The following is a 19,421-nucleotide window of genomic DNA, read 5'->3' as shown; positions in this document are numbered from 1 at the left end:
TTTATTTTAGATGTGATTAATTCAAAAGATTCTTTATTCTGAGCACAAGAGTGTACCATTGTTTCTAAAACTATCCTTATATGGCTTTAGGGTTCATGGAACAGTGTCATACTCCAAATTTTACTGGTCTTTGAATGAAAACCCAAATTTGGGAAACACTGATCTTTGTGGCAAAGAGATGGTTAGTAGAGTCTAAAAAATAGGAATGAATTCTGTGTCTCTATTCAAGTTCTGTTTCTCTGAGTTCTGACATAGTTTAGTATTTAGATGGTCAGTTAGTCCTCACAATTCACATTTGTGCAGATGCTACTGTCTTCCCTGATAAAAAAGTAAAAGGTGAAAAAGTTTAACTAAGTAAAATGAGCCAAAAAATGTATTCAACCAAAAGGAAGATATAAAATATTTAAAATAAATACATCAAAAATAAACATAAAAAATCCAAAGGACAGAATCACTGTATAGGGCCAGATATCATTTATCTCAAAATTAGAAGTTGAATAATTTGTTTCCAGTGATAAGTCTGATGTTCCACACAAGAAGCCATTGCTGCTGGAGGCTACAGAAAAAGGTCTCCAAAGATTAACACTTTGGGACAGAAAGCCTTACCTAGAGCATCTAATCTCGGTGTGCTTTGGGACAAAGCCCAAATTTGCAGGAACATCAGCATCTCAGCTTTCCATCAGTGCCTTCACTCTACAGTCCCCTCCCTACCGAAGGAACCAAAACACCTCATGGCAGATGGTGTGCATTCTCAACACCAAGATTAAAACTGACTGTGCTTTCGTTTCTTTTCTTCTCTTTGATGTACCATCAATGACAAAAATATTCACGTGATTTTTTTTCCGTGTGATAGTGCTAATTTAGACTTTGAATAAGTAAAAATGAAACAAAATTCTACAGGTACAAAAAAATAACTAATGAAAGGAAATTTTTGTCTATTTTATGTTGCAGATATATTCTATCAAGAATAATAATCCATTCATATTTATATCGATGTACAAATCATGGTGCCAAAACTTTTTGAGATGCAAAGAATAGTAAGATAGGGTATGTGCTGTGAAAAAACTTTCACTATTAATATTCATTTATTTAATAAGCATTTTGCTGTATGTCCTGGTGCTGACTAGGTCCTAGGGATACAATGATAAACAAAAAGAGCCTGTATGCCACCCTTGCTCAGAATAGCAGAGTAGAGAAGGTCATGTTAAGCCCACAGAGTAGATTTAATGCACACTGTAGAATGTTTGATTTGAAGTTACATTTTAATTTCTTGTAGACTTTGATCAGTTGAATCTCGGTTTTCAGACATGATGGACAAAAGCTATTATCTTATTTATTAGTAGTGATTTAGTGGGTTAATAAAACTGATACGGCAGCTGCTCTTATCATAGTAAGTTATTGCAAGTCCCTGAACAGCTTAATCCCATCATTTCCTTATCAGTTATCACTCGTGTAGTGTAAACTAACATCAGGGCTACTAGCTCAGTAGGAACATATGTTTCAGGAATTCTATGTAATGACTAAAATGTAAAAGAAGAACTATGGGTGGAGGTATAAATTGATCAGCAAATGAAGAAAAATATTAAGCACCCTCGAAATACTTTTGTAGTAAAAAAGAACAGCAATAATGTAATGTCCTATTAAAAATTTCTTATATTTTATAACATGTTCACTTTAAAATGTGGGCATAAACATTAATTAATAGTTCTTCATTCATAAGATGTAAATGATACCTGTCACTTGATGTAAGGTTACCAACAGTTCATGTTAATGAATGGGCATAATTTTGTTAGTTAATCACAAAGACTACTTGTTTTATGCAAACATTTTCTTAGCGAAATTAGGTAATCAAACCCAGGAATTTTAAGCACTTATCATATTTACCTTTTTTAAGTAAAAATGGATAAAAATCATAAAGGGAGAAAAAACTGTGAAATGTTTAGGAATCTGTATTCAGAGTAACCCACAAGATCAGTGTTGGATTGTGGTATACAAATTAAAATAACTGGCTATCCCACAGTGAGTAAAACTTCACTTTTTATTTAATACCCACTAGCATATGTTCTTGTTATACAAGAATATTTCTGGCAAATATTTCCTAAAAGATTTATCTTAGGGAAATACATTAACAACAAAATAATGCTAGAGAATGTTGCACACGAGATGAACAATCCATGTATACTTTGTACGAAATTACTCTCCTCACTTTCATGAGGTTTATCTTTAGCTGTTACGAAGACAGAGAGCTGCTCATTTATTGTCTCTTCTGTGTTCTCAAAGTCACTAAATCATTACTCAGATGATAACGTGTACCTAGTAAGGCCAAAAGGAAAGTTAAAGGGGAAAGATATTTTTGTTGGCTCCAAAAGGAACTGGATATGATATGTGGTAAAGCATTACATAGTCATTGCAAATACTGAGATTTATGTTCCTAGCAACAGTCTTTCTACCTAAATACACTGATTTTATTCCCTTTATATACATTGTTTAAGTGTACAACTTTTGTTCAACCCCAATGTTTTACTGGTAACCTGGAAATGCATAGTGCTAGTAGGTGGTTATTGAGAACTGTGCCTTTAAGAGAATTTGTGTGTTATCAGTTTCTAGATTCCTAGCAGGATACATTGATTCATACAATATGGGAAGGTTTTTCTTTACAGTAATTTCCAAGTGGGGATGCAATGAAGGAAAAAATACACTTCCTTTTCTTCAAATCTTGTAGTTTAGTAGAGGAGGTCAATCTTGTATACACATACCAATGGTATGAGCTGTAAAACTACATGGGATAAAAGACCAAGAGAAGAGTTCGAAGAAGAGAGAGATTAGTTTGCTTGCAAGACCAGGAAAGCTTCATTCATTAAAGCTATGCCTTGAGGTTTGAGTAAGAAATGAAGACATGAAGGGAGAATGGCACTCCTCAGGGAGAGTTCAACAGAGTACAGGCACCAGCAAAGGGAAGCACCAGTTATTTGTGGAGAGCAAGTAATTCGGATGGTAATGGGTAAGTTTATATAGTGCTTAGGGCAAAGTTAAAGGAGTGGATTTCATATTAGACAAGAAGTTCTTTAATCTCTACCAAATTTTAAATTGTGCCAATATGTTTAAGTATATGATACTATTAATGTGCTCTTAGTTGACAAATTCCTATTTATAAAATTTTCTTTATGGCACATTGTTAATTTTAACTTTTTTCATGGTACTTATTCCACAAATATTTATTGATTTCCTGTTATAAGGAGATTACATTCTAGAAGGAGTCTTTGTATGGAACATCAATTATGGAACATCCTGACCAATGGTGTATAGGTCTTAACGATTCTTGTTAGTTATCAATGCTTATGATTCATGATAAACTTAGAAGAGGAAGTGTATATGCTGAGTGCAAACATATTTTAACTATATTTCGCTTAAGAATTTCTAATTATAAATAGAACTGAGATACAAATAATGTGTGTGTGTGTGTATTTTTGCATCTCGAGTATGGCGGCACCATGGTCTATTGAAACAAAGCATATGCTCTGTGGGGCTATGGACTTGTATTTTGTCCTCAAACCCATGAGTTCTCATACAACCTTTTCGAACAAATCACATAACCTTTTTGAACCTCTGCCTCGAAACAGAGATAATCTTCACTTGCAGGCTGCTATGGAAATTTGAGATGAGGCATACATAAAGTTCTTTGCATGTAATAGATACACCATAAATGATAACTATTTCTATTATCACCTATTGTCTGCTTTAATTTTAGCACATAAATTTGGTATCACAATTCTTTCTTTGCATGCTTTTCTCCCACACAAGACTGTCAGCTCTTTCATGGCAGAGACCCTCTTCTGCCTCTCTGGATCCTCAGCACCAAGCACACAGTAAGCACTTCATACATGTCTGAAGAAAAGAGAGGAATTTCACTTTCACTGGTTCCCTATCAGCTGGCACGTTTATAAGATTGTATTGATAGAAAATGCTCAGCTACATCAACATTCTAAACTATGAGGCATTGCCCTTGATAAAAGAACATGCTGGCTGTTTCTCATTTGCAGAATGGAATGTAACCGGCCAAAGTGGCTCCTTGGGTATTGGTGTGTGTCTGGGTTGATAGTGTCATTTACATTTGACCTACAAATAAAACACACACGTATTTTAGAGGACCTTATCATGTGTGGGAGGGTTAGATATGAAATCTTGACTCTGAATATGGCAGGAAGCATTAAATACTTCTTTTTGTAAAAATGTTCTGCCCTAATGATTGGAAGGTAGAGGGCAAAATGATACAGTCATTTTATAAAAATAAGGAACAAATGAATTGTGTAATGAAAATACCCTTTCCTTATAAGTCATAAGAAAAAAATTAGAAATCCATATTCATAAGTATTTATTGGGTCCTAAAAGGTGATGCAATTTCTACAAAAAGTGATCATTAGGATATTTGAAGATGGAAGTAAAATGTGCATCCATGCTGGCCAGTGTGGTCGCCACTCCGTTACTGGCAGGTGGTCTGGCTCAGGAAGCTGTGGACTAGGGTGGAACTCAGAGCACATGTGTTCCTGACCTGATTTCCATGTCTATCCTCTAATTGTATGACCTCTAATGTTTGCTGAACTCACGATCATCTCTTTGACTTAACGATATTTTTCTGCTGCTTGTGAAGGCAGTGTAGTTTCTTCTTAATCTGCATGGCAAAACACTTTGCCATTGTATATTATTTACTTGTTGAAAAAAAGGATTATAGATGAGAAACAAGATCAGAATCATAATAAAACAGGATTATCACTTTTTAAAGCAATGTTTAATGTATGTTGCTTCAGCGAGTGGCTAAAATGTAGTTTTTTAAACTATACCATCTGTAGAACAAATAACGTGCTTTGCAAAAGAACAGAAATTACAATGTATGGTCACTGTAATAGATCCCCTTGCTCTCAAACATCCTTTGCTTTATTTCTTCTAATATAAAGACATTTCCTTTGATATCTTAGTTTTAAAATATAATAAAGGAAATATTAATACTTATTTCAGACTCTTAGGTTCATTAATTCTAATAGACTTTGTTGTATATAATCTATATATGCTCATTTGGTCATGGTTTTTAGGTATTTCTCTTATCTGTTTCCATCAATATAGCTACTTTTGGTAAAATCTTTGACTTAAGATTCCTTCTTTTAGTTTCTAACTGGAGGTTTAAATTAGTTCAATACTTTAGAATTTCCAGAAATTTCATATTTTCTTCATTTCTCCCTTTGTTCCAATATACATTAAGGGTTCTTTTTCCTTCATCTACCATAAAGTTATTTTCTGTACTGTAAAAATGGAGCTGCTATGAGCCTCCTCTGTTCAGGCTAACAGACTAATATTGTCTTTCTATCAACATTAAGAACTTGAAAGCTTGTTCCCAGTCTTCCACAATCATAAAATGCCTTCATTTACCTTCGTTATCTCCCCAATACCCTTTTTCAAATATAACAGCTCTTTCTGAAAGTATTTCTCCTTATTATACACATAATATTTTCATATTTAAAAACTCTTTCTTTTCCATCTCAAATGGCCCAGGGTCATTATAGGTGACTTCTCTGCCCTTAGAACCTAGCAGGAGAGAACCTACCTCTGAACCTCACACTTCAGAGGGCTCTGTTGTGGCCCTCCGCCAGTGGGTTCCTTCCCCAGGGGAAAGGAGTCCATAGCCTGAGTGAACGTGTCCACCCAAAGACCCCCTTCCAGCCAGGTTCCAGGTCCCAGGGCCCTGGAATTCCCTGTCCACACAGCCCTAGGTCTAAGCACTATGTGGGGCTCTTTGCCATCCATCATCTGGAAGATACTTTGCTCTACCAGTGTACATTGTTCTGAGGGTGGCCAGGGGCCAGCTCTTTGGGAGAGCAGGGTGTGGATGGGTCTTGGATGTGGAGGCTCTGTGTTTACCAGAGGCCCCTCACGGTAAGAAAAGGAGCAAGGACTGGGAAGAGAAGGTGAGGGTGGCTCTTCCCCACCATCATGTCCCCACATGGAAGTACAAGATATAAGAATTCTAAACCCAAACCTACCTACAAGATCATTGTCAAGAAAGGAGGACAAGGACATTTTATTTAGCAGTTTGTTAGCTTAATCTATATATTTAAAATATTTAGATATATAGTATGTGATCTGTGTTTGTACTGCTGTCCTGGACCTTGAAAATGTTTAAGGGTGGAATTGTTCTGCCAAGTCCTTTATTACTGAGGTCAGAAAAGGGGCTTTGAAACTCAGATCCTTCATTGTCCGATGCACTTTAAACGTAGTTGATGCTAAGTAATGAAAGTTTATATATGGTTACACAGCAGTCAACTAGAAACCCCCTTATTTTCTTTTATTCATTCCTTCTCTGATCCTAGATGAATGCAAATTTCACTGACAGGTTACCAAGTAGGTAGTGGAGCTGCATGGGGGAGCCGTGGGGAGAAAGTGGAAGAGCACAAGATAGCAGGCTTTGGCCACCCTCACTAAATACCCATTATTTGACTAACTTTTGTATAACATTTGTAGCAATTGTGCTAAAGTGTGTAATAAGTCAGGATCCTGCAGGTTTGCAGACTGAGCTCCAATATGAAAATAGATTATATGCTATGCTTGCCTGTGTCTCAGGATCCACGGACACATTTGTAACAAATCATAATACTGTTACATTCCATGTTTCACATTTCCATTGATTCAGGACATAGTTTTTCCCCCATTGTTGCACAAAAGTTTGAAGTAAAAATGACAGTGAATTAGGTTTCTCATTCCTCAAGAGGAAAATAACTTTTAAAAGAGCAGACACTTCATGCATATTCCTATGCATGACATCAATATCTTCCCCATGTATAATTTCATACTCTTCTCTCCAATAGGTATACTACAAAGGAAACCTATAATTTTCTTGTTCACCTAACTTCAAATTGAAAAAGCAATTTGCCAATAGATATACTTGCCATGCTTAGAGCCAATGCTGACATTTACAAATTTATGTGCCTACATTTAAAATGCCTACATTAAATTTTTTTTTTGTTTTTGAAACTTGATATTTTAGGGATCTGAATGGATTTGGAAGTAGGTGATTTTCCTTTTTTAACCTCAAAGCCAGAAATAAGACCATAGTAGGACTAGTAACCACCAATTGGGAATTTAGCACATTAAGATGTTACTTGAAATAAAAATTCAGGGAAGAATGGCGATCAAGGGGCTGTAGCTCTTACTTGATGTCTACTTCATTGTACTTTAGTTTCTTTTACCCCTTCAAAAAACTCCTTCATTAACACAGAGCTGGTTGCTCTCCTTGCTCTAGGTATCATTATTATGGGATTGGCATCAAAGAGAGCAGTGCATATTACCACTCCGTGTATTCTGGAAAGGGCCTGACCAGGTAGAGTTCTACTATCTTCAAGAAAAGTCCTCTGCATTTACCATTTACTTAAATATGCAAAATAGCTATTGAATAAGTGGCTTACTATTATTGCTTATTTTAATGTTTTATTTTAAGCATCAGACCTTAACTTAAATTTTGTATGGACATTTACAATGATGTGGTTTAGATTACTGGACAATTTATATGATTTGCAATTATTATTGGGAAATTAAGGGTGAACCAGGTGTCCCAGAGCAATGAAAAGGAGAAATCAGGGAAGAGGAATTGCCTTCAAATTATTATTTATATACAAGGCTGAGTCTGTTTTCAGGCTATAGTCAATAAAATAAAGGCAGAGAATTGTAATTTTTTCCCCCAAGAGATAACATGTTTTAAATATCAATGTACTTGTTCAAGTACATTACAAAGATGAAAAGTTTATTCTAATCATCTCTAATCACATATACTTTGAATACCAACTTAAACTCAGTAAGGTAAAGCTACTGACCTGTTTCAGTCTTTGTGAAAGAAAAAACACGAATGAATATAAAGAGCACATTTCTCTGATCTGTCAGTATCAGGAGGAGCTCATTGACAAGTGAGGTGACATGCAAAGAAACTAGTGATAATATACAATTATTATTTTTTAAATACTGGAGCTCTAAATAATTAAATCTGCATCTGAGATTGCCTTACAGTATGATTTATCAAGAACTGCTCTTAGCTCTCAAAAGAATGAATTATTTTTAAAAGTAAAGTAATTTTTGGAAAAAAATAATTATAGTCGCCTGAGTCATACTAAGGTGAACTCAATATTATGATGAACATACTGGCAGCTTCTTAGCCACTGCTCACTGCAAAGTGAAAATACCGTCTAGGACACAAATATTTAATATTAAGTGCTTTTTGCTTGCCTCAAATTTTATCTGATTTCCCTAAGTGTTCATTTTATTTTTCTTAATAGATTATTTTTCAGCAAATTTGAAAATCAAATTTCTCCAAATTTATTTATTTCACTAATTATGATAAGAAGTTACTACTTTTGTATGTATTTTTTAATTAATGGAAAATATACTGATTTTTAAGGTTTTCTGGAAGCAAGCTGAAGAATGAGGTAAGAATTATTTTCATTTCTATTTTACATCTCTGTAATATGTATTACTAGCTGGACAATAAGCGTTAATCATCCTCATTGGCAAATACAGAAATAAATGTTATTTATTAGGAGTTGATTTGAGTGATTTAGGACTTCAGGTAGAGCTAAGTTAGATTTGAGGCAACTAATGATTCTTTACATGGACCTACTTAGGAAACAACATCCAATTAACCGAGGAGGGGGAGTTTTTCAATTATCCTCATCTGACTAACTTCAAATTGAAAAAGCAATTTGCCAATAAATACACCTGCCATGCTTAGAGCCAATGCTGACCTTTACAAATTGATGTGCCTACATTTAAACTGCCTACATGTAATTTTTGTTTGTTTCTGATTGCCTTAGAGAAAAATTTAAGAGATTGCCAAAGAAAAACCATTAGTGATCCAAGAAATTTCCATTTAAACGTAAACAAAAAGCCAAAAGCTGAAGATATGGAAAGAATTGATATTTGAAATATACCCATTTAGACAAAACCTTTAATAGTTGTCAAGAAGCTCAAATATTATGCTATGGTTTGTTTTAACCATTGTGTGTGTGTGCATGTGTGCATGTGTGTGTGTGTGTGTGTGTGTGTGTGTGTGTGTGTCTAGTAGTCACTTTGCTGATCTCTTCTCCAGATTTGGGGTGGGGCATGGATGGTGGACGTGGGAAGAGGAAAGGTACATCATGAGTGCAAGCGCACACACACACACACACACACACACAGACACACACACCTTCTTTCTGGACTCCTCTCCCCCTCCCCACTCCCAACCAGTGAACAGATCAGCAAACTGACTTTATCTAAATGAGTTAGAGTACCATTAGGGACTGCATGGATAATTAGGCACATGATAAGACCTTCATTATCCTCAAGTTAACTAATCATTAAAAAGAGGTGCCATAGAATGAAAGAGGCACATGACAATGTAGAGTGTGGTAAATCTGGACCTGAGGTAAATTGCAACTCCATTAGTTTGATGAAATGATGCAAACATGTTATCTTAAGAAATAATATAAAACCCCCAACCCTCTGAAATGACCAATTTCTTTCCACCAGTGCTTTTAATACATTTAATGGCTAATTACATAATAAAGCCCTTTATATTGCTCTTTTTATCAATGAAATAATAGCTCTTTATTAGATAAACAATTGTGAAAGTGCAAAAATATTTGACTTAGAAATACACTTCAGTTGACTGAAGTTTATGTCAATAGGGAATTTAAGCAATTTCTCTCAGGTGTTCCTTCTACCACACTGATGAGGCTGGTGGTACTAGTGTGCTATCAACTGATAGAACATGTGCATGATAAGCCTTGCTGTATAGAATAAAATAAAAATGTTTCTCAAGTTTGTTTCTTCCATAGAAGAGTACCTTACAAACTCAGGTATAGATTTTGTTAATCAAATTAAAATAAAATATTTTGGTTAGGCTATGCAGACAATTTTTCTTAAGATACCAGAAGCACTAATAGAGCATCATTCTATTATTATAGAAACTAACACAATTAAGACCTTTTTTAGCTAAAGGATCAGAACAGCTTTAAATATTTTAAATGATGATAAAATATTTCTCTAACAAAGTTGAAATTGTAAAAGATCATTTTGCTTTTAGGATAATCAACCATCATAGTTTGCTCAGGATGTGAGACTTTCAGTGTAAGGTCATTTGAACATTAATAACTGTGAGGTAGGGAAAATAGGTGTTAACTTTGCTAATTTACAGCTAAAGAAACTGAGGCTAAGAGATGTATTCACTTTTTTAAAAATTATGAATTAAGTTCTATTTTTTAAAACCTATGATCAATATAATAATCAATAGATATATGGGAGTTACAGGAAGATAATAAATGGATAGATTTGATATTTTATAACATAGCAGGAAAAATTATAAAGGGTGAAATGGAGGTTAATATAGTTTAAGTGGTTAAGGGCATTTCCCATAAGTGAAATTTAAGGAAAGAACTGAGAATAATGGGAATTTGGAGCAGGAGTGGATTGGGGGAAAAGAGAGGAACAGTGGTGCAGACACTGTTCCAGATGGAACAGCATAGGTTATGGTTTATCAGTAGTGGTATTACTCACATTTTGGGCCAGATAATTCTGTGGAGTATTGTGTTGTGGAGGATGTCTTGTGTATTATAGAAAGTTTAGCTATATCTCTGGATTCTACACACCACATTCCATTAACATCCAACCCCTCACCCTCCTTGTGACAACAAAAAATGTCAAATGTCAGCCACGGCATATGGAAAGGCAAACAAGAGAAGCATCATGTTATTAATATATGGATAGTCTGAGTAGGAGAACATGTGGGCTAGGATAATAGCCCTAGGGAGGGAGAGAAGTGACTGATTCTAACTAGGAAATAATGGAAGAGAAACAGGCAGAAAGAGTACAAAGATAATGGGTTCAACTTGGGACTTGTCATATTTGATGTGCTTGTGAAATATCCAGTACAGACTTGAAATGGGCAGTTGAATATATGTAACTAGAAAAGGGGACTTAGTCATATATTTAGTTTGATGGCAATTGAAGCCATGGTTATGGAAAAAAAAATGAATAAAAACAGAAGAGATTAAAAGAAGAGTTGTGAGCATGGGGAAGAAGAAAAGGGTCAGCAACGTAACTGAGGAGAATCCAAAGTGGTAAAAGGGAAGGAGGTGAATTAGTGGCACAGAGGCAAGAGAAAAGAATGCTTCCAATGGAAGGGAATGCTCACTACTGAAAATGGCACTGAAAGGTCAAGATACAGATTGGAAAAGATCTATGGAATTATTTGAGTGGAGATAATTAATGACTTTAGGGAAAGCATTTTTAGGGAGACCTGGGGTTTCATTGGTTTGTGATATAAGGTGTCATTGAATGTAACAAATTTAGTCAAGTTGAAGGTGGTAGTTGGAGGAGGACTTGAAGTTTAGTTTTGATGATTAGACTGTCATTCTAATGTTGGTAAAACAAATCCATTAAAGAGTACAGACTAAAGACAAGAGAAAGGAGAAACTGAGAGCACAGGGTCACTGATGAGGGAGGCAGGGAAGACTATTAGAGTGGAGGACGTGGTCCTAATGAGAAGAAACACTGCTTTCATTAAAACAGGAAAGAGGAAAGGACAAATTCAGGTTTGAGTAGATTTTTAGATTTTGTGGCAGGAACTTGAGGTAGTTTGGTAGATGTGGCTTTCTCTCTAAGGTATGGTCAGTACTCAGGTTGTCTGAACTGAGTCAAAATCATGGAGAGGAGTTTGAGGAGTTTAAAGAAGTCCCATCTCTTCTCAGTCAGGATGCCAGAGAGACTGTAGCACTAATGTCCCACAGCACCCACGGTAAGTAGAGAATGAGCCCTTCTATGCATCTGGAACGGTACTAGCTGAGTGCCATCCTTCAGAGCATTGAGGAAATGGTCACTTAAATACTTTTCTGTAGGACTCAATTTTCTCACAGATCCCTGCTGAGAGAAGTGAAAACAGTCTCTGAAGAAAAGAAAGGTATGACAATTTTAAAACTGTAAAATTTAAATTGCAGGAACCAGTAGAAATGCAAAATATTTAGGAGCAATCATAATAACAGAAGCATACTACCTGTTCGAAAACAAAATACAGGTATAAAATAAATTTTTAAAAGAAAAAGCCAGGACTAAAAAATCATGCTTAGTCAGGAATGTTAGGTATTATAAATGTGCCAATTCTCCATAAATTAATTTAACATTTAATACCATAATATAAATTTGAGTGGGTAATTTATTTTTTGGAAATGATTAAAATGGCTATAAACTTGATAAAAGTAATAGTTAAAGAAAACATAAATAGGTCAAAAGGCTACTTGTCTAGCAGATATCAAAATATTATGACACTGTGATGCTGACTGAAATGTAGATAGAACAAATCTACAGCAGAGATTAGATATCTGAAAAAAAACCAGTATATGTAAGATTTTAGTATATGATCAAAGAAACATTACAACTAATGAAGGGAGAAAATATTTTTCAATGAATTATCTTCAGTCCTTTCTGGAGAAAGATATAATACTAAGTAAATAAAATTCTCCAGGGCATAATGCTAGAAAAATGGATTATTTTGGGGAAAAAAATTATACCTTCTACCTTGTATGAGTTCCATGAAAATTATGACATATGAAAAGAATATTTAGAAAGAAACATATGTGTCTATTTCATTACTGGGTGGAGAATGTCTTTCTAAGCATGAAAACAATTTAAGAGATTTCAAAGGAAAAATATAAATATCCAGAAGTTGAAAGCTTCTTTGTATCAAAAGCTTGATATACAAAATTTGAACTCAAAGGAAAGACTGGGGAAAATATTTTCAGCAAATATGACAATGGGATAATATCTCTACTAGATGAAGAAATCCTATCAGTTTGTAAGAAAACCTGAAGGGTACAGGAGATACTCATCAATGGTTGGGGACAATAACTAGTAGAGTGGAAGATGCACACACCTTATAAGTGAATTCCTCAAGGAACCTTACACACACTGTTAACAAGGAGGCATGTATGAAGATGTTTGTTGCAGAATTGTTTATAATATCAGAATACAGGAAAATAATCGTCCATTATGATATAATGAAAGTATAATTTTTAATGTATTTACGCAAGGGAATACTATACTGCTTTGTAAAGGAGTAAACTGTAGTTATAAGAAACAAATTAGATTCACCTGCAATATAAAGTTGAATGAAAAACAATTGTTGAATGTATAAGGCTGTATACTATATGTTACCAGTTTTAAAGCAATAGTATACATTGCCTAAAAATATTTATGTATGAGGTAAGTTTTAAGAGATTTGAAGGGATGATACAAACCAAATATATTCTTTTGGAGAAGGAAGGGAATGAGATTAGGAAGGGCAACAGAGACTGTTTAATATTTAAAATGTCTAATGTCTTAATCAGAATGGTAAGTACATGGGTATTTATTACTTTTTATCTACACCTTTGTTTTAATTCTAAATAATTCATAATATAAAAGCAAACAATACAGAAGAGAAATAAAAAAGGAAGATGGTAAGAATTATTGTTAGTCAGTGGTATAAATTTTATTTAAAATTTTTAATTCATAAATGTACACTTCTGGGAATTTACCCAAAGAAAACAAGATCACTAATTCTAAAACTTATATGCACTCCTATGTTCATATCAGCATTATTTATAATAGCCAAGATATGGAAGCAACCAAAATGTCCATTGACAGATGAATAGATAAAGATGTTGAACACTTATATAATGGAATATGGTTCAGCCACAAAGAAGAATGACATCTTGCCATTTGCAACAACATGGATAGATATAAATATAGGTTATTATTCTAAGTGAAATAAGCCAGACAGCAAAAGCTAAATACCATATGATTTTACACACTCATGTGAAATCTAAAAAGCAAAACAAATGAGCAAATAGAAATAGACTCATGTACATAAATAAACTGGTGGTTTCCGTGGGGGTTGGGAGTGGGGGGATAGTTGAAATAGGTGAGGGTGATAAAAAGGTACAAAATCCTAATTACAAATTAAAGTAGTCATGGGGATGAAAGTACAGCATAAGGAATATAGTCAGTAATATTGTAATATCTTTTTATGTTGACAGATGGTAACTATACTTATCATGGTGAACATTTAGCAATGTAGGTAATTGTCAAATCACCATGTTGTATACTTGAAACCAATGCAATATTTTATATCAACTATACTTCAATTAAAAAACAATAAAAATTCAGAAGTAAGTTCTGGTCAAAAGAAAAAGGTTTGGAATGGTCTCTGACAAGATAACTGTAATACATGCCATAAGTGAAAAGTCAAGAATAATAAAAATGTCATAAGTAAAAAAAAAAAAAAAGTACTGGTTCAAATTTCAGATGTCTTAGTGAATGTCTCAGAATTCTTTAATCCTTAGGAATAAAACAAATAAACAAACAAAACCTAGTTTTAATACTTTGTCCTAATAAAAAAAATACCTTTCTTTTTCAGTTAATCTAGTGTGAGTCAAATTTTAACGAGCTCTAGTAATGAAGTTACCGTAAATCCCTTATTTCATACATTTCCACAGGAGTTTCCCTGATAGCCTGAGTTTCCTTCTTGACATCAACCATTCATGTCCAGTTTAACAACTTAGTACCGAGATAAATAACAAATCGTCCCTCCTTGGTGTATACTTTTCAAATATTTGTAGACTGTTATCATGCTCTCTTTTAGTCATCACTTAGCCAAACTATGCAGCTTAAATCCTTTAATCTTTCCTCATAAATCAGACTTTCTTGCCTCTAATCATATTGTTTCTTTTACGTAGTTCCTTCTTGTTTTCTTTTGGAAATAAAATTCTTAATAGTTCACCCGAACTGAAATTATCAACTGAGGAAAAAAAACAAAACAAAACCAGACTACTGTAGCTGACCTGTGGTCTGGCACTTCTTTTAGTGCAATTAAAAGAGCAAACATATTAGTGGAATTAAAATAATCATATTTTACTTTTTTCCCAACTTTTTAATCCCTTCTTTCTTTTCGTATTACACATTATGGATACATATTATTATTTGATTTACACGAACTTTGTGCACAGTTATTAACGTATTCATATGCATTTAATTTGTAAATTTTTCCTTGCACATTTTTGCCTCCTGTTGATGTTCCACACATGTTGCTAGCTTTTATTACACAAAACTACTATTTATCAACATGGCAGCTTTAAATAAATGTTAAAATAAAAGACATACACTTTGTGCCTTATGTGTTTCCTTAGCACTATAACATTTTTAACTGGGAAATGTACTATTTGTAACACACACACAGTTTTAAAAATAGTTAGAAGATAAAAAAATTCAGACCTACTTCCTAGCTTGGAAGAGAGAAGTCCTCTGTGTGCCTCCATCCTAATCACTCCTCCCCCACCTACCAAAGGTTACTGCTCTCCAGAATTAGATGCTAATCACTGCTTTGTTTTTCCTTAAAGTTTATCACTTATGACTGTATACCTAGACAATGTGGTGATAGTTGCACAATATGAATGTACTTAATACCACTTAAGAATGATTAAGATAGTCAATTTTATGTACAGTTTATATTGCCCAGTTTATTATTGCCAATGTATTGCTTATTATTTGCCTAACATAAAAATATATTCACTTTTTCTGTGACTTTCTGGTTTCATTCAACATTATGTTGTATGATTCATCCATGTTAACATGTGTTGTTTTAGTACCTTGATTTGTAAGGCTGCATAGTATTCCTTTGTGTGAAAATATCACAATGTATTTATTCATTCCATTATTGCTGGAATGTTTTCTTTGCTTTGCTTGAAAAACAGTATTGCTGTCAACATTCTCCAGGTACACATGTACCGGAGTGGAATTTGGGTCCTAAGGGTATACTCATGTGTAACTTTGTAAGTTAAGATCAAATTGTTTTCCAAAATGGTTCTATCAATTTAAGTCTCTAGAGCTGTGTGTGAGCATTCCTTTTGCTCCATATTCTCTTGAACACTTTGCATTGAATGGCATTTTATTTTTTGCCAGTACAGGGGTATAAAATGGTATCTGTGGTTTTCATTTGAAAATTGCTTTGGATCATTACATTAAAAATATGAGTTTGATTATTATTTTTTGGATTTTATTGGCTAATTCTCTTCTATGAAGTGCTTGTTCAGATCACATAATTTTTCTATTTTAAAAATTTGATTCTTAGTTCTTTTTATATTTTGGATACTAATATCCTGTACATTATATGTTATAAATAATTTATCCCTATTGGTGGCATGGCTCAGCATTCTGAGTGTCTTTTGATGAAAATAATTTTTAATTTTAGGGTTAGTGTTTTTATATCTTGTTATTACAAATCTGTGTATTCCAGTACACAAAAATTTTTTTCTATGTATTACATGAGTTCTATTTCATCTATAATTGATTTTCGCAATTTTTAAAATTGTGGTAAAATAAGTAAAACGAAATTTACTATCTTAACCATTTTTAAGTATATAGTATTAAGTACAGTTGTTCTGCAACCATTATCATCATCCATCTCCAGAACTCTTTTAATTGCATAAAACTAAACCTCTATAGTCATTAAACAATACCTCCCATTTCCCCTTCTCCCTGGCCTATGAAAACTACCATCTTACTTTCTGTCTCTATGATTGTGAATACTCTAGGTACCTCATATATGTGGAACCATACAGTATTTGTCTTTTTGTGACTGGCTTATTTTATTTAACATTAATGTCCTCAAAGGTCATCCACATTGTAGCACATGTCAGAATTTCCTTCCTTTTTAAAGTTGAATATTCCATTGTATGTATATACAATATCTTGCTTATCCTTTTATCTGTCAGTGTATACCTGGATTGCTTCCATAGTTTAGCTATTGTGAATAATAATGCTGCTGTGAACATGGGTATACAAATATGTCTTTGAGATTCTACTTTCAACTCGTTTGGGTATATACCCAGAAGGGAATTACTGTATCACATAATTCTACTTTCCATTTGTTGAGGAACCACCATACTGTTTTATGCAGTGGCTATTCCATTTTACATTGCCACCAACTGTACATAAGGGTTCCAATTTCTCCACATCCTTAACAACACTTGTTATTATCTGCTTTTTTTATATGTATAGACTAGTCACCCCAATGGGTGTGAAGTTGTATCGCATGTGGTTTTGATTTTCATTTCCCTAATGATTAGTAATGTTGAAGATCTTTTCATGTGCTTGTTGACTACCAGTATATTTTCTTTGGAGAAATGTTTATTCAAGTCCTTTGTCCATTTTTCAAATTGGATTGTTTGTTTTTTTGTTGTTGAGTTTTAGTTCTCTATATGTTTTTGATATGAATCCCTTATTAGATATATGATTTGCAAATTTCTCCCATTCCATTGATTGCCCTTTTACTCTGTTGATGCTGTCCTTTGATTCACAAAAGTTTTTAATTTTTGAAGTCCAATTTGTCTGTTTTTTTTTTTGTCTATATCTTTGGTGTCATATCCAAGAAATCATTGCCAAATCTAATGTTGTGAGGCTTTTGTCATGTTTTCTTCCTAAGATTTTATAGTCTTAGGTCTTATATTTAGGTCTCTGATGCATCTTGATGCATTTGTATTTGGTATTAGATAAAGGCCCATCTTTATTCTTTTGCGTGTAGATATCCAGTTTTCCTAGCACCATTTGTTGAAAAGACTGTCCTTTCTCCAATGAATGTCCTGGACACCCTTGCCCATGATAATTTGACCATTTTTGTGAGGATTTATTTGTGGGCTTTATTCTCTATTATATTCTATTAATCTATATGTCTGTCTTTATGTTAGCACCAAATAATTTGATTACTGTAGATTCATAGTGAGTTTTAAAATCAGGAAGTGTGAATTTTCCAACTTTGTTCTCTTTTCAAGATTATTTTTTCTATTGGAAGTCCCTGGAGATTCTATATGAATTTTAGAATAGATTTTTCTATTTCCACAAAAACACCATTGGGATTTACCTTGAATCCATGTATTGCTTTGGGTAGTATTGCCATCTTAACAATAAGTGTTCCAGTTCATGAACATAGACTGTCTTTCCATTTATGTTTTTTTAAATTTCTTTGAGTAATTTTTTTGTAGTTTTTACTGTACAAATCTTTCACTTCCTTGGTAAAGTTAATTTCTATATATTTTATTCTTGATGCTATTGTAAAAGTAGTTGTTTTCTTAATTTCCTTTTCATATTTTCTAGTTATAGAAAAAAATTTTGTGTGTTGACTGTATCCTGATACTTTGCTGAACTCATTTACTAGTTATAAGAGGTTTTTTGGTGTGTATGGAATCTTTATAATTTCCTACATACAAGATCATATCTTCAGACAAAAGTAATTATTTGGGTTTAGTTTTTTCTTTTTCTAGTTCCTTAAGTTGTAAATATAGGTTTTTGATTTGAATCTGTTTTGGTTTTTAATATAAGCATGTATAACTATAAATTTCCCTCTTAGCACTACTTTTGCTGTACCCTGTAAGTTTTGATATGTGGTGTTTCCATTTTCAATCATTTCTAAGTATTTTCTAATTTCTCTTTTTCTCCTCTGATCTATTGGCTATTTAAAAATATGCACACATTTGTGAAGTTTTCCAATTTCTTTCTGTTATTGATTTCAAATTTCATCCCACTATACTGAAAGAAGATACTTTGTAAGATATCTAGCTTTTAAAATCTATTGAGACTTATTTTGTAGGCTAACATTATGGTCTATCTTGGAAAATATTCGTGTGCACTTGTGAAAAGTGTGTGTTTTGTGTTGTTGGGTAGGTGTAAACTTATGGTCTTCTCAAGTCTTTTCTGAGTCTGAATTTTTCCTTGGATATGCTCAGTGACTTTCTATTACTTCCATAAGTGTAGTTGCTATTAAGTATCCTAATCTTTAATGTCTGCTTCTCAAAAGAGGGAGAAAATGAAGGGGAGGAAAAGTCTTTTAACTCCCCTGGAAGTTACTTCAGCCAGTGATACAGAGGCTTGCAACAGTGGGATGGTGGGAGGATGTAATAGAGCTGCCTGCCTCTGTGTCTTCACCTCTGTGAGCAGAAAGCAGCAGTTGGTAATCAGTCAGAACACAGATCTCCAATATTTGGAGCACAAAATCTGTATTGCCCAGCCTGGTTCCCACGGCTGTGAGCAAGCTGCTTCTCCAATTTGTGCATTGCTGCTCTGGGGCTGTGGGTGGGAGATGGAGCTGCTGCCAGGATGAGAGCTGAAATTGACCAGAATTACCAGGAGCTACTGTACCAGCCTCACCCTAGAGGTCATTAATAGATTTCAGAGTTCAGAAATAGTTATACCAGACAAAACCTGCCTGTGCAACTGTTGTCTTGATGGGAAGACAGATTTCTGATACTTCCTGCTCTACCATCTTTCCAGGATCCTCCCCTGTAATTGATTTTTAAGTATTATATGAGATAGGAAGTCTTTTT

General features: G+C 33.9%; 1 protein-coding gene across 1 annotated transcript in view; it reads left to right on the top strand.

Annotated features, from left to right (window-relative positions):
- Nucleotides 1-19,421, top strand: part of RFX6 (regulatory factor X6) — a 51,615-nt gene that overhangs the window by 9,224 nt on the left and 22,970 nt on the right. The window contains exons 5-6 of the mRNA XM_036925015.2: nucleotides 7,289-7,366; nucleotides 8,435-8,462. Of these exons, the coding sequence (XP_036780910.1) occupies nucleotides 7,289-7,366; nucleotides 8,435-8,462 (106 nt within the window). The remainder of the gene's footprint in view (nucleotides 1-7,288; nucleotides 7,367-8,434; nucleotides 8,463-19,421) is intronic.

Source organism: Manis pentadactyla, chromosome 12 (genome assembly GCF_030020395.1).
Source record: "Manis pentadactyla isolate mManPen7 chromosome 12, mManPen7.hap1, whole genome shotgun sequence".
In the NCBI taxonomy this organism is placed as follows: domain Eukaryota; kingdom Metazoa; phylum Chordata; class Mammalia; order Pholidota; family Manidae; genus Manis; species Manis pentadactyla.
The sequence above is the reverse complement of the archived record's forward strand: the minus strand, read 5'-3'. Positions and strand labels throughout refer to the sequence as shown.